General features: G+C 41.1%; 1 protein-coding gene across 1 annotated transcript; it reads right to left on the reverse strand.

The window, feature by feature from the left end:
* Positions 1-1983: 1983 nt before the first annotated feature.
* Positions 1984-16857, reverse strand: LOC144104113 (CB1 cannabinoid receptor-interacting protein 1-like). Its single transcript, XM_077636927.1, has 4 exons — positions 16553-16857; positions 15487-15584; positions 12651-12795; positions 1984-10539 (listed from the first exon to the last, which is right to left on the reverse strand). The coding sequence occupies exons 1-4, from the start codon at positions 16634-16636 to the stop codon at positions 10375-10377; spliced, it is 492 nt and encodes a 163-aa protein (XP_077493053.1). The 5' UTR covers positions 16637-16857; the 3' UTR covers positions 1984-10374.
* Positions 16858-16875: the final 18 nt, after the last annotated feature.

The following is a 16875-nucleotide window of genomic DNA, read 5'->3' on the forward strand; positions in this document are numbered from 1 at the left end:
GTTTTTTGGTTAAGGAAATGGCACAGTAATTGTCTCACATCTCGGTGGACACCTGAACCATGCCGCGAGGAAAGGAAGGTGAGAACGAGAGAAGGAAGAATAATCTGAACCACCTGGGGATCTTTAATGTGCACCGACATTGCACAACACACGGGCACCTTTGAGTTTCACCTCCATCGAAACGCGGCCGCCGTGACCGAGTTCATACCCAGGAACTCCGGGGCTAATTTATGGTTTTGGCCCATGCTTCTTCCCGGTTTCTTGCATTAAAACAGCAGTTGGTAACAATGGGCCACGGTCCGCAGAGTCCAGTGTCACTCCGTTAAGACGACGGTGAACAAAACCAGCTTTTCAATGTTTGACTCATTTGACTATCAAAAAGCTAGAGGCATCAAAATTCTTGAGCTTATAATTTCGTCTCGTGGTTGGCTTCGTTTAGGCGAAAACAAAAGCTTTAACAAAGGTCTCCTTTATGCCGCGGAGGAATTCTGTTCGGGGTCATGAAAGTGGGCAAAGCTTCAATGCAGTCTGCCAACTTGAGTTGTACCATTGTTACCGATCATGCATCTCAATGTAGCTGCGGCGCTTGCATGAAGTTCCTTCATATCTGTTTCCTTTACCTAAAACACGGACGCGGCGGCGGAGAAAGAGCGCGCACCACCGTCTTTCGTAAATGCCACAGACACATTACTACAAAAGAGCTAGCGCTCTAAAATTAATTGAATAAGCTGCGAAATGGGTAAGTGTGCTATTCAAATCAGTGAAAAGGCCGTGGCACGCACACCAGTAAAAAAGGGGAACAAAACAAGAAACTGTCATTAGGCAAAAGTGAAGTAACAAAAATATCAGGCCCGTGGAGTGCAGTGCGCACAAGGGAAACACACACGAAATGCAAAACTATGTCAGCAAATGACAAAACAGTGGTTGTGTGCCCCGTTTCTCGACAATCCGCTTACATAGCGCTTGCCGATTCTAAGCTTTTTTGTGAGTGTGTATACAAAGCCAAGACATTTTATATTACTTATTCAATGCAGCTCTATGACACGTTTTCTTCGGCAGAAAACCATCAGTAAAAATGGATGCAAACCGCCGCATATGTTTCCACGAGTGCCATATGGCTGCCTAGTCACGAGCTTGTGAGCATGCCATGGGTCAGAACGCGCAACCTACCAATAAGCAGAAGTTTCTATGCACTGCAGCACCTTCGGTTTCCAAAAAGTCAATTCTAATGAGCATCGAAAGCAGCATATATTCACAGTTTGGTGCTTGAAAGCAACACACAAAGGTCGTGACATCCTGGCATTTCCTCACGTATATACTATGACGGAATTCATCATGTGGTCATTTCGCAGTTTCTGCCGTCTGCATTTGAGCTTGCTTGGAGATAAAATGCAAAATAGCTGTCAAACTTCATGTCGATAACATTTTATACAGCTCGAAACCCAATTCCCTGGAGCCGAACTGCAAATGTTCCCGAAAGCAACGTCAAGTTTCAGGCTAGATGAAAATGCAATTCCGGAGTTTGGAGACTACAGGGCACCACACAGTATGACAGCACTGCATTCTGCTACCACGTGATCAAAGGAGCTATCCCCGCACACATTTTATCAGCTCACTGTGATGATTAACCTGCACCCAATTTTCCATAATCAAAACCAGGACTGCTCAGTGCGAGGTACTCCTTAAGAAATATAGGGCGTGCTCTAGAATCTTGCACAATTTTCCATAATTAGCGATGGTATCCCTGCAGTTCCAAGAAAAAATGTACATAGTTAAAGGTCTGATGACTCTACCAGAACATTTTAAATTAAAAACCTATTAGCTACGTGTGTTTCAAGGAAACACACTGAGACGGAGAAGGTTTCAATCATGGAAGTAATTATGGGAACTATGGCACCCAACCTAAGCCTATAATAATTCCAAGATACTTCGTTCATATCGGCTCAGATCAGTGCCAAACACATGAAAAGACATACAACAGGCTGTAGATCAATAAAGATTTACTTTTCTTTTATCATACACAAGTCTAAAACTTCATACAAATATTCTGATATGGTATTGCATAGTCAACAGCAACATCACTTCTTTTTCCACATTTCTGTTTTATCACTTTCTCCACAGAACTCACAAGCTGAGTGTTCATTTCTACCCCCTTGGGGCACTTAATGCTTTCAAGTACCTTTGAAAAAAGCAAGAATATGGCATATGTAAATAATTCCCAATTGCTTTCTCTCTCTATATATATACTATTGTTTCACAGATAACAAAAACATTCTAACGAGTAGACTGGATACCAAAAGTGTGGAACCAAAATACAAATTACGTGAAGATTTTGTCAAAATAGCAAAATCATTTGGCACTAAATGAATAAAATTAATGTTCTCATCCATCATAGCAACTCTTACTACTGCATATATGAACATAACAGTAATGGTGGGCAAGGAATTAAAACTGTATAAATGCCCAATAGACTTGTACACAAGAAGAGCTTGCCTCACCAGGAGAAAGGCAGTGAACTCAAGAATCAAGCTGTCCCCTAAAAAGAAAGCAAAGCCCTGAAAAAGTACACACACGATGCTCTCTCACTCAAGAGAGAATTAGATTCCAAATGTAGAAGTTATCTTGACCTGTTCAAGAATTCTGAACCAAATGGCCAGAGTATGGGCAGTTTGAAAATCACTGCAAAACTGCAAAGTGCCATTTTTCACAGAAAGCTGTTGAACTCATGCAGACAGTATTCGTGTCAATAAGACTATGGCTAACCACAAAAGACGTTAACCACAAACAGCAAATCCAATGTAAAAGCATAAACACACGGCAACAACATTGAACATATCCACGGTAATACATATGGAACACTGACCTTTATGCAGCACACAAGATATGGCCCATTGATGTGCCTCGCATATTAGAGCACCACAAATACAATGAAATACACACAATCCAAGAAAACACTTAGATATATGCATACACAGCAACCATGACAATTAGAATGGTGTATATATGGCAAAACTAGAAGTGCACAACTCTGAAACTAAAATCCAATCCTTGAACTGCCGCATGAAACAATTTCTAGTAGGCAAGTGTAATTCTGGTAACTGCCAAAAAAACAACAGCAGGTACTGGAACTGGAAAGATGAATATTGAATTTTCACATGGAGTTCACACATCTTGAGTTCTCTGGAATATAATTACACGCCTCACACAGCACAGTACGTGGCAAACTGCGTGCTTTCTCAGCACTCTATGTGATGAACCTTGAAGACTAACAAAGATCAGAGCTTATGAATGCATACGCATTTTCTTGTTCGATGCACGGATGGACTATTCCTTAGACATTATCATTAGCTATCAGCTACTCTGGCCTTCCTTGACAGTGAGCACTGAACGCACTGGCCAGAAAAAAATGCCTGCCTTTCTTAATGTTGCCAAATACTGGAATGGTAACATTTGGCTCTACCTTGATGTTGGGATTTAAAAGGTGCAAAGCAAATTAAATATTTTGCACCTCATTTTTAGGCACCTTGACAGGAAGCCACATACCATATGAACGCTGGGAAACAAAGGGCTAAATGGTTTCACTTAAGAAATCTAAACAACTAAACTACAATGTCATAAGCCACATCTCAAGATGCAATGGAACAGGAGAGATCCCGTTAAAACTATATTCAGCAGATACGCTTGCCACCAACCTCAAGGCTTAGACCAGAAATGTTTATGAAAAAAAAAAACTGTCAAGCACAGCACGATAGCTCAATAAATGCTTCTACAAGCTTGGAGCCAGTTGCATGATGGGACATCTGGTGGCTGGAATGACAACTGTGCCTGTACACAGGTGATTTGTTCCATGCTGCCAGTTATCACTAAAAAGCAAGTTATTGTTTGTAGGCATGTGCAGATGCTATAAAAGGCACCTGCTGGTTTGCTTCACCACCTTTCTAACAATATGATGCACCTCTGGAAGCTGCTTCTCTGCCAAGCCACTAGATGGCATTTCCATCAGTATGGCCTAGCTTACATAACATTACCTCCTTGTCTGCTCATGCTAATCAGCAAGTTTGTCTCCCAAGTGCTTTCGCTCTGAATTTCAGCAAAGAAGCAAACGGATATTCACATTATATTAGCACAACGGTTCATGCACCTGGCAGTAAATGAATATAGGATGCGCCTTGTATATAGGCATACCAAGTTTTCAGGTAAAATTGGTTTTCTTGTGCTCATAATGGTGTTCAAGACATTAGGAATGACATAATGGAGAAAATATGCTCCACTATGCTTTAGATACTATTGCATAGCACTTTTCTCTGCCAAGAATTTCAGATTTCCACAAGCAGTGGCATCTTCCACTAGTGAAGTATGCTTACTAGAATGTGCCATATTTGCTGCAAACTTTTGAACAGCCACAATCTATGCGCGCCAATGGAGACAATGAAGCAGCGAATGCGCCACTGTTCAGTGAGCAAATGTGACTTTTCCTCCTTTTGTGTATTACTAAAATTCAATTGAGCTTTATCTTCTCCAGTTCTATCGTTCCTGAGACTCTGTACACCATTATCAGTAAGAACTAGGACCTGAGAACTTGGTGTCCCTATTTCATAAAAGAAAAGCCTCTCATAACAGCTAACCTACAAAACCTGTGCTTCACAAGCAGCTGGTTACACAACTGACAGGTACATCAGTAAACATGGACAAGTCCAAATCAGACACTGGCACGAGCACCACTAGCACATTATGCATGCCTATGTACGCATGTATGTATTATCACGCTACAACAATGTTCAATCATAGCTGCTTGCAAAAGGTGTATAAGAGAAACTCTTATAGCAACGCTAGCTCTGAAAACTGCAGCTGCCTTTGACAGCACGTGTACACGATAGGACATGGACAATTAGCGCTACACGTCAAAATGGCTGACCCAAGGATGACAGCAATATGATTTCTCAGTTATCTCTATCACAGATAACACCAACACTTCTCCACGTAAACAGGAAGAGCTAAGCTCGCTGAATTAGAGCCTGCTGCAAGCACATAACTGTGGCTGTAGGACTTGTAAGGAATAAAAAGTAGCCTTACTATCTGTCAGGGTGATGACAGATTATCAAATACTGTCAGTACATTGCTATGTTCCATGTAAAAAAATTCAGTCCCAGGAGCAGGTAAAAGGACTTCTTTTTTGTGGACACGCTATTGCAGGTTTATTTAGAAGCTGCTTAAGGATGGGAAAAAAAGGACAGAAATCAGATTTGGACACACTCAGAATGTCAACACAAATGTGAGATCAATGTATAAAATATTAACAGTTAATGAGGTGCTATTGCTTGCAGTTAATGGAGTGCTATTGCTGGCCTAAAATATGACAGAACTCACAAAAGAATAATGCCCAAATTTTTGTAGAGGCCCCTAATTAGTATATGCCTGCTTGGCCACAGCAAACAATATCTTGACAAAAGAACAGAAAAGCAGTGCCACTGCTGAAGCCGAATAAGTGATCTCTAGCAGAACACCACCAACAATTTTAAGCATCTTCAATAGACATTTTAAACTAGCACCAATATATAAGTAACTACAGGTGTAAACTAAACGGCACGGTAATAATTAAGTTTGAGCTCAACTAAGCAAGAAGTACAACAGCGAGCATTATGTTTGGTTTAATAACAGTCTTTAAAACAGATGTTGATCACTTAGCAATGCGTATAACGAAAATCCTTTACTGTTCCAGGGCTACCCAGCAGTTTTCATGGTTTGGTTTGGTTGAACATATAGAAGTCTGGTAGAGCATGTAGAGCCTTCCATGCAGTGAATTGAACCAGACCAAGAAATGAGTAATTAAATAACAAACACTGCAATGTGCACCACTGAACACACTGAGATTTACTACGGAACTGTCAAAAACTCCTCGTGAGCTGTGCCTTCCACTACAAATAGCACCATACAATTCACTGAGTAAAGTTATGTTAAAGATGCCACGTGCTAAAAGGAGAAATTGCTCCCACTGTGAGTTAACGCCGCGTGATGCACAGCTAATGAACTAGGTTCTTTGCATTGAATGCTGCATCAATAAAATTGAAGCATTATTGCTGTTTCATGCAATCAGCCTACATGGATAGGGTTTCTCATTCACTGCCAATCATTGAACAAGGAGTCTGTCGCTGCAATGCACCCTTTTTTTACCAACAAGCTGTTCATGACCACACATTGATGGCATGTCACTGCCATAGCTGCGATGCTATTTGAATAGTAGCTGATAATCCAACCACAGTCAAGCTGCAGACAGAGTCATTACTGACGATGAGTGCATAAGCTGAGATGAATCTCCACTTACACAGTAAATTATTACAAACAACACACACATGCGTATAGTAACCCACACAGCACAATTATTAATATCGCATCGTCATTAGAGGGCCTGTCAAGTTCTCCAGAATACACCTTACATAAAACTCACAATATTACATGGCAGTTGAATCAAGCTACAAAAGAAGTGAATGGCACACTCCCACATTTGGTACAGTTTTCTACCAATGAAAAACAAACAATAAAAACACAAATAACAAACACGGAGCGCATAGAAAACTTATGCAGGTACAACATTATATGGGCAAGGGATGCTTCCTAACAACCAGGTAATGAAAAACAATAGTGTGTATTAAAATCAATTAAACAATTGTCTGCAGGAGAAGCCAGGCAAGAGGAATACTGAGCTATGTACGTGGACTCTCAGAGGATTTTTTTTAAGAAAACATGAACAGAAACTAAATTTAATTATGAACGAAGCAGCCACAGCATTTAGAGCTGTAAGAATCAATTTGGCACTTTCAGATCGCAAAAAAAAAATAAAAAGAAAACAGCAAGACGGAAGGGTGTCCAAACTCCAGGCTAAAAACCTACACACGAACAGCTAAGCAGGAGTTCTCCAGGTCATGTTGACTGGCGTTTCTAAATTAAGGTGAGCGTGGATAAAAAATCAGTTCCTGCATCTCATTAACCCTTTCAGATGCTGCCCACCATTTCTACAAAAAAATTTGCTTTGCTGCTTAAATACTTTATGCAGGCCTAATGAAAGCCGACTGGCTTATTTATTTTTAAAACGACACACCCATTGTTAACTTTGTACAAATAATGTACACAAGTGAGTAAAAAGCTCCAAGATGGCTGCGAAATTGTAACATTCTCGTGATGAAGAAAATAGAAACTAAAAGGATCATGCAGTCATCCTGAACATTTATCCTGTTTCAATCACTTCTATTTTTTTTTTCATAGCAGCAGAGAATACGAGGAAACTTAAAATGAAATGGTGTGACAAAATCGTACTGCATGACTATGTTGATGCAGGTGCTGCTACCAAGCTCACTGTTCAAAGAAATACTATCTACTGCACTTGCTAGCTATCATGAAAAAGAAAACATTTCGGTTATGATAACAGTGTTGAATTCATTTGAAAGAGAGATTGCTTGTTTGACGTAGCACTCGAAGAAAAAGCTACGAGTGTGCTATGCACGCCACTTTGTCTGAAAGGGTTAAAGTGAGCCAACACAGAAAGAAAATTGTCTTAAGAGGAGGTGAAAACCTGCAGAAAAACATTTATGCTACACAATACACTAACAGCAAAGGTGGTACAACGAACTTTTATGCTCATATAACAGGCACAAGCATCATAGCTATACTAAGAAAACATGGGCGAATTACAACTATGTTTTAACCACAAAAAAACGCAAAACATGCCACTGTCTCGTAGCTAAAATCTTACGTGGGTTGCAGCTGGGAGTATTTAATGACCTACATGAAACCACAAGCATAGCCCCCAGGTTTCATCTCAAACGAGTCAACAGAGTAACAACAATCAATGATCTGCCCCAAATCCAACCTGTCATCTAATCCATCAAGATCATCCGTGTAATAAATAAGAAAACTATGATGGAATCAAAGCTGCTAGCATCCCACTCACGTTGCAGATCATGCCTGGATAACGTGAAAAAAGCAATAGCTCGAACAGGGCTTGCAGGCGATTAGGTTTTGTTTCAAAACCTGCAACACAAGCATTTGTGACACAAACAAATTGGCAACAGCACCAATATCCACACCGAAAACTTCTGACCCCGTCTGACTAAGCCAGCCACCAAAACTAACAACCTTGCTTAGCCAGCCTTCGGCAAGTCAAGGGATGATGAGAAAACTTGAGTTCGCCATCTAAGACATGTTCACCCGTTCCAAACGCCACGGCAGTGCAGACAAGAGTAGTGCAGCTGGGTCAGTACAATATGATTCTGCACAAATTATATATTACATTTTTGTGCTTCACACTCTTCAGCCAGTGGCAAAGGGCAGAAAATACAAAAATGAAATAAAACTTGTTTCAAATTTGCAATAATATTATACTAGCCCTGATGTCAGTCAAGGCACTCGCTGACTAGCTACTGTGACCTTTCGTCTCAAAAGCTAGAAAAAGGGGTGCGTACCTCAACAATCGAGCTTGTCGACTATTAGTAAGGCATTACCAGCATCATAACAGTAATGTTGGTAATTGCGATCAACTGGACACTCCTAAAACCTATGGATGGTAGACCTAACGTCCTGTGCTAAAAGTATCGTCTACCGCACATAACCAGCATCAATGAAATAGCGTGTGAATTCATCCAGTTGGCAACCTTGGGCATCTCTGGACATTTTGATTTATACTTCTCAGACCTAGACCTCATTTAGTTGCAACAAACCACTTTTCAAATTATGCACCGGGAAAAAACACTTATAAAACCGCTAGGAACACGAGAACAAAAACTGAGACCAGGTCCCAACCAGCAGATGGCGGCACAAATGACCCATAGATGACATCAAAAAAGTATTGGCAAAACTGCTGTGCACACGTTGAATGGCTAAATTGGTGACATAAGCGATAACCCCATGCTTAAAACATCTTAAATTACTGAAAACAAGCTCGACTTATTTTTCCTCTGCAAGCATATAGTGAGTATCAATGGGTGGATAGCCTGTAAAGTCACAAACGCAGGACTTCTCAGAGGAATTGCCCCAAATGAGGTGAAAAAAGGGAAACTTTCAAATCTATTTGTACTGAAACAAAAGATTCTGTGACTGCAAAATCATACTGACCGTCCGGTGCAAAACACACACGGTCTGGAAACAGGAATGGGACGGACTGGCACCTGTCTCCTGTCCCCTTGTGTTTCGAGTCATGTAGTCAATACGACCATTGACCAACTAGCCTGAACCAGACTTTTTATCTGGCCCCGAAAATAGGAGTAAAAGATCAGGAGATTTAAGGAGAGCCTTAGTAAAAGTTTCGGTAAAATATGTGCACCAAAAAAAGCCTCCAGAGTTGTCCTTCAAAAGAGTAACAGAAGAGCAGGAAAGAACACGTTACCAACCAAACAAGCGTCTATGGACATAACGTAGCAAAGGCAGTGGTAAATGAGTCAGACAAGTTGTAGAAAAAAAAAAAAGCTGGCTCTGAAATGACCACTCAGCAGACCTGTGAGAAAAACTGCAGTATCTGGAATCCAAATTTCAGACATCGTCAGAAGCAGCTGCAGTCACATGAAACTGGATCCGCCAACACCAGAAGCTGAGTTTTAACAATGTCACAGGAAAAACCGCCACCAATAAAAATTTGTTACAGAAATCTTGTGTTCACAGACAACTGAAAAATCTCAAGGCACACAAAGCACACAGCTGCAGAGGTGTCGTAATATGTAATCTAGCAAATACAACTTACTGCTGTTTGCACATGAAGCTAATGCGATATGAAGAGGACCAAATACACATTTAATGCTTCCTCAATAAACAAACAAGGCTACAGATAAGGTGTCATGGCTGTAAATTATAATAAAAAGGAAAGATTCAACATATAGAGGGTGCCAGACTAGTTTCCCGCATGCGTACATCAAAATAAAAGTTCACATCAGCGGCTGAGTGCTTCCAACGCCTGGAATGTTAGTAACATTCCAACTATGTCGGACAGTTGGAATGGGTTATAGAATCTTTCGGCAGCTGCTTCTTCACTATCACTTGAAATAGAACTACTGAAGCTTTTAAAAAGCCCAGGAGCTTAGGACAACCCATGGTAGTTGGGGCAACATCACCATTTTTCATGTTTATAAACCACACCGCTCTTTAAAATCTAGATTGAAACCAAAACTTGTACCCTGCACTAAGAACTCTAGGCTAAGTGCAGTGCTTTAACACCAGGCAATGAGTAAATCAGTGAATGCATACCTCAGAGGCACGTATCCATGACATGTGCCCACGGCACATAACCGGTCGCCCAACACCGATCTAAGCTGGCATCAACGCCAGCATTGGGCTGCTACGAGGCCTCTCAGCCAAGCTTCTTCACAGAACTTTTGGCTCTTTTGTGGATGACTACCGAAAGCTTTCTTTGTTGACCACTAGGCTTCCTGATGACCGACTCACTTCACAGTCGAGGTCAATTTGGTGGAGTGCGTTGCCCCAGGTGGCATGCTCCTTGTCCTTCTCCTTGTAAAATTTGACTTGCAAGTTGAACATGAGCTCGCCAAGGTCGAGTATCTAGAAATGCAACAGGTGAAATTGAGAAAAGAAGCTATCAACTTCCACCAACCCACTGGCAGTGGAGTAGCCTTCATTCATTAAAGGGAAGCTGAAGCACTTTTCGTAAAAATTGAGTTCCATGCGGCATTTTATAGTTTTTAGTCCACTGAAAAAGAATATCGCATTCAAAAAGGATGGAAATAAAGGCAAAAAGCTGTTTTTGGAAGAAAACGGGCACCAGCGTCTCAGGGCGCCGAGCGAACGCCGCGAATGGCCGGGATCGTCGTGACGTCATCTACGGGGATCTCTGGCCAGCACCGACTGTGTTGCTGCGTAGCGCGTTGCTTCAGCTGGCTTGAGAACTGCATTTTGCAAATTATGGATCCGTTGTTCACCAAAGCGCGGGCCAAAAAGCAGCAAGCAAAGCAGGACGGCTGGCAGACTACCCGTGAATGGCGTCACTTCCGCCAGTTTTGTCCCCCCTTTCGGCGCTTCCGGAAGCGAAGAGGGCGTGTCGGCAGTGGGTTTTTAACAAGCGATTGCGGCTCATTTTGCAAACAGAATCGAGAAAAAATTTACACACATGATTTTCAAAGTCCCTTCTTCCCAACCACAGTGTTTCATGCAATTTGAAAGCCGTTTCAGCTTCCCTTTAAGCTACTTGCTGTAGAGGAAAGCAAAGTAGCTTTCTTGAAAATACAGTGACCTCTGATGCGAGGCCTAGAACAAGGGCCGCTGTAACTAAAGCTGCCATCGCATCGTGAAAGCACTGCCACAAGACTAGCTGGTCGCAGTGCAATGCTAGACCACTCAGAAAGTTAAAACAAAAAAGGCAAGGCATGCGACTTCACGGCAAAGCAGACCAAATTGTTTCTTAGATATCTGCAAACTAAATTGCTCATAATTAGCATCAAGAGTGCTAGTTTCAAGTACAATCGCAGCTTTAAAGAGCGACACACAAAGTAAATTAGTATATATATTTCATGGCAGCACTCACTAGGAAATTTCTACTTCATGCCATATTTATGATATAATGCAGAGAATTAAATTTCTCAATAACAGAAAAAAATTGTCAAAGAAAATGCGAGCCATATTTATTCCTATATAATGCAAAGCACTTGGTCACTTAAACAGCTACTAGGGTTCAAGCAGTTCCTACATTGAGTACTTGAGTGTTTTATTATTGTTTTTATTATTATTGCTCACATGAAACAAGAGACCAGCGAAATGTCCTTCCTGCTTGAACCCTACAACACATACACAGAACTGGCCACATGACAGCAGGAGCATATGATACAAACAATTCCTTTCATACATCTTTCGTAGTACGTTCCTCCTGGACATGAAGTTCTTATCTTACCACTAAAAATAGCCTTAGTTTTTGTTACACTCTTGAAACACTGTAAGGATAAACAAGGAGTCACCAAAAAAAAAAATTAAAATTGGCTTTGTTTTAATTCTGCCTACTTTAGCAAGTTTTCACTGAGGTTTGCCATAACTGCCCCTCACCAGATGATGTTTCACCTAAGTAAACATAAAGCCGATCTCTGACATCAGAGTCAATTCATTTTTCAGCTCTTGAACTTGAGAACAGACAGCCAGTTGTTTCATGAACATTACACTCGGGGAACATAGAAATCAACAAAAACATCCATAATCTTGTATAACTAGAGCTGCTTTTTTTTTTCCTAATTTAACCATCTAATTTAGAACACTGCTTTCAGACTCATTTGTATAATTTAAGAGCTGAATTTCTCTTTCAGAGTTATCTGTATAATTTTAGAGCTGAATTCCTCTTTCCGATTTATTTCTATAACTTTAGAGCTGAATTTCTCACACACCTTATTTTCTGAAAGTACTTTGGTACACAGGTTACAGAGGCAAATCGTGCTAGTTTTTTTTATTATCTATAAAGCTTTATGCAATCTCATTTGCAGTGCTTGTTTATGCATAGGCATAAACTAAGTAAACTGATGCAATGCATGCCTATAGAATATTATTACCTATAACTATTCAACAGTACATGCCGTTTGCTTTTCTCCTGTTCCATATCTTTTGTTGACTGTATGCAAGACACGCTCAACAAGGAACATGTGACTCAATGCAAGCTAGGCAAAACCGTGACTCACCTGTAGTGCAAGCGGGATTTTGTCCCGCTTACCGTTCTTTGTGACGCTTACCCCAAGGCTTGACCATGTAACGCAGTAAGTTGAAGAGGAGTGGTCCCGCGACTTCTCCTTGGGAGAGTAGCGCGACCCCATAAGCGATACATTCCTGGGTACAGTTTTAAATAGCAACAGAAAAAAAGAATAAGCATCATCCAAAATAACATGCGTAGTGCACATAACAGTTTACGTAAAACGCCTGCTGAATATAACAACAGGCTTTAGTGCTTCAACATGAAAGTCTTGTGGGATTATGCTTCAAAATTCAGCCTTCTTGCATGTCAGTCAAAAAGGTTCATGAACGAAATTTACTGCTCTTCACTGAACAAATTAATATACCTTACCCAGTAGTCATGATGTCCTCCCCTGCGAAAATTCTTTCCCTTCATATGCCAATCAATGCAATCAATTATTATGACAGTTAGGTTCAGTAATAAACATACAAATAAATGCATCACCTTTTCATTACACTCCCATATACAACTGCACCGTTTTCATTATGATATACATAATCCAAGGTGTCTATATCAATCATCATGTTAAAACGATTCACGTCAGGTTCTCTTCAACTTCTAAGACAACCACTAACCGACCTCTGAACTTGCCGCATCCATTTATGGAAAGTGGGAAATAAATCGATTAAAACGTCCACAACTTTTGGCCTTCAGTCCTCTACATCATGTCCCAGCTAAAAATTTAAAAAAAATTCATTCAAACTAGAACACATCTGAATATATACAGAAAGCATCGTCATTAATTTCAGCTTATATGAATTCATCTTGAATAGTGTGTTGTGTGCAACCTGCCTGAGGCGCCCAAAATGCTTCAACAACGTACAAGTGGACTTTTCTGACCAGAGTGAGAAGCGTAGAGGAGCAAAAGAACACTGCCATTTTAACACGACTGCTAGTCAGTGGGCTCATTTAGCAGCCCAAGAACAAAGGCACAGGGCAAAGAAAGTAAGACAATTCGCTGCAATTACCACAAAAATTTATTTCGAAAGACGCAAGTTTATACACGCCTACAGAAAGAGAAAATCGCCCACTAATACTAAAGCAGAAAGCCATATTTCATCATCATCAGCCTGACAACGCCCACTCCAAGGCAAAGGCCTCTCCCATGTCTCTCAAATTAACCCTGTTCTTTGCCAGCTGCACCCATCCTTGCCCCTCAATAAAAAGAGACACTTAATCACAGCCAATTAAATGAAATTCCATCCTTGCCCCTCAATAAAAAGAGACACTTAATCACAGCCAATTAAATAAAATTCCTCGTGCGATAAGAAGTCCAAAGGCTGAGTGACAAACTGAAAACCTTTTTTTTTTTTTTTTCAGTGAAGAAAGCTCCCTTTAGTAGTCTTCTTATCACCGGGAGAATTTCAATTCACTGGCTGGGCTTGGCAACTCCATATTAGTGAGGAATAAGGGTGTTTTCTGTCTCTCTTATTGGCGGGCATTTTCCTTTCCTAAATATGTATACAAACTTTAGTCTTTTTCAAAGAATTTTATTGACTCTAAGTGAAACATTCTGTTAGTCTTCCATTTTTTTTTCCTGTGTTCTTCACAGAAAGTTACTAAGCCATTTGCTAAAGCATAAAATTGCTGTTAGGTCTATGCATCAAAAAAGTACTTGTAAAATTCTGTGCTAAAAAAATAAACGACCAATTTATGCACACAATTTTTTTCATTACAAAGTCATAAAAGAGCTCCCTAATAGCCCACAACAATGCGCATGCCGAGAGGCAATTTGCAATGACGGCTGAAGTCTCAACAAACAACTGAAAACATACTCAGACACACCAATAAGTCACATATACCACAACTGTAGCCAAGCACATTGTCAGGACTCAAGTTGTGTTTCTTTCTGTGAATAATAACTGAAGAATTTTAATTACACCCAACAATGCATGTGCACAGTAAGATACATACAAAGTTGGGCTAGCTGGTAAAACGCTGTAACAAAAAAACAGTGCTACTGAAAGGTAGATCAGATTAGACAGAAACTTTCTGTCAAATGAACTGTCTAGCTGTAAACTTGCATTCTTTTGTTTCTCAATCTGAGAAAAAAAAAAGTAGGTTCAACTAATGAGCTCGGATACCAAAGAGGATAAAAAACAAAGGAACTAAAATAATAAGGAAGAGAAAAAAATGAAGAAAAGAACATACAAGAAAAGAAATGACATTCAGAAGAGTCCCACAAGACTCAATCTAATGTAATGAGAATTCAGTTCACAGTCAGTGCTTGAGTCTTAATTCTGTCATTGTCCACATAGCCACGCTGTTTTTAATGCATGTATACATACATTTAAGCCTGCAAACATTTGCACTTTTCAGCTAGCTGCTACAGACAATCAAAAGTAAGCACATGTTCTGCCAAAAGCATTAATTATGTAGTCTACTAATTCAAGTTACAATCTACTCGCATGGCTGCTTGATATTTCACTGTAAAGCAACTTCACGCGTCTAATAGTAAATTCCACCCACGATCTCACTCGAAGAAAACGGTTCTTAGTCGTTCATACCATAAAATCCTGTTGATCTAAAAACATCTATAAAACAACTGCACACATGTTATCTCACTTTGAGAAAACAGTTGTATGTGCTGGACAAGCAGCGAAAGACTAATAAAAATGCTGGACGTAAACTATCAAACCATATCAAAATTTCCTATCCAAATTTAAGCAGGTAGCTCAAAACCGAGATTATGCCCAAGCAGGTTGCAAATACAGCACCATGTGTGTATGTGTCTCATGAGCATTCAAAAGTGGTACAGTTGCAGACAAAACAAACTCCACACTCACTCCAAAGTTTGCGCCGGTCTAAAGCAGAGCGTTAAGGTGTAGGCTGTTTCGACATTCAGTTTGATAGTGCTCTCCGATCCAAACCGGGTTCCATCCACCTGTTGAAGAAAGAGCACAACATGTGTGTTTACTTGTCACGTACTGAAATGAACTATGAATAAAAAATTAAAGCCTGAACCATTTCCCCAAAATTCGCACTAACAATAAGGAAACAATTTGAAATTACAATATGAGACGTATGACATATGAAGAACCCTCGGTTCGATAAATTTCCGCTCTCAAACAATCAACGCCCAGGTATAACTCAGTGAATCACCTCTACCTGCCGCAGTAGAGGTGATTCACTGAGTTACAAGCTAGCACGTGCAAAGCAGCACGTATGCCTGCAAGAGCGGTTGCTGCACGCGAGCTCAGCTCAAATGCGATCAACTGCTGGACCTTGGTGTCGAGTAACACAGCGCGCAGTTGGGCGCATTCCCAGACCGTACGTCTAAAAACAGCAACAGACAAAAAAAAAATTATCGGCAAAACATCACGGCCAAGTATGCCGGTCAAGTATCGCGAACGACCTGCTGTCAAATTCATGTATCGTACGTACAAATCGTTTCTTAATTCTTTTGCCTCTGCCTCAAAGGAGTGCAGGCAACTTCAACGAAGCCCGCAATGAATCACTCGCACCTGAACGCGCAACTGGCGGGCGAGGAATCAACAATACGCCGCGCAAAAATCGATAAAGCAGCAGCTCGAACGCGTGCCCCGCTAGATATCCGCAGTTCGACCGATTGCCGCCTCCTAGACATCGCGGCGGCTGAAGCTATATAATCAAGTTCCCGAAAGGCGCTGATTCCAAAAGCGCAAATACACCAGCATGTGTTCCATGCAAAAAACCACGGCGATCTCCGCGCTTTAGCTTGCAAAACCCTGCGATATGCACTTACGTGCACTCGACCAACCTGGCCTGCGCAAACAACCAGTGCTTTCGGTTTGCGAGTCGCTCCCACGGCCACTCACCTCGCTATCGCGCTACGCGATCGCGGTGCTCGCAAAGTTTCGTCGGCGGGCTCACCTTGTAATGGACGTCACTGTGGTTGTTCCCTTCGCGCTGGAGGGTCAAAACGACTTTGAAACTTCGATTCGACTCGTCACCCATGACGTGCGACAGAATTCGTGCGAGCGCACTGCGGCTGACAGAAAGGGGAGTGTGCGCAAGCCGCCGCACGCCCGCAGCCGCAACACATCACCACCTGCTGACCCCACTTGCTGCAGCTCGCTGGTGTATCTTGTTATCATTTTACCTCCGTTCTCGCTGCGCAACTGCCGGATAAATCTATCAATCTAACGGTACCGTGCTGCCATCTTGTGTGAATGACGTTAACAAAGTTGGCGCTT

This window comes from Amblyomma americanum, chromosome 9 (assembly GCF_052857255.1).
Source record: "Amblyomma americanum isolate KBUSLIRL-KWMA chromosome 9, ASM5285725v1, whole genome shotgun sequence".
Classification (NCBI taxonomy): domain Eukaryota; kingdom Metazoa; phylum Arthropoda; class Arachnida; order Ixodida; family Ixodidae; genus Amblyomma; species Amblyomma americanum.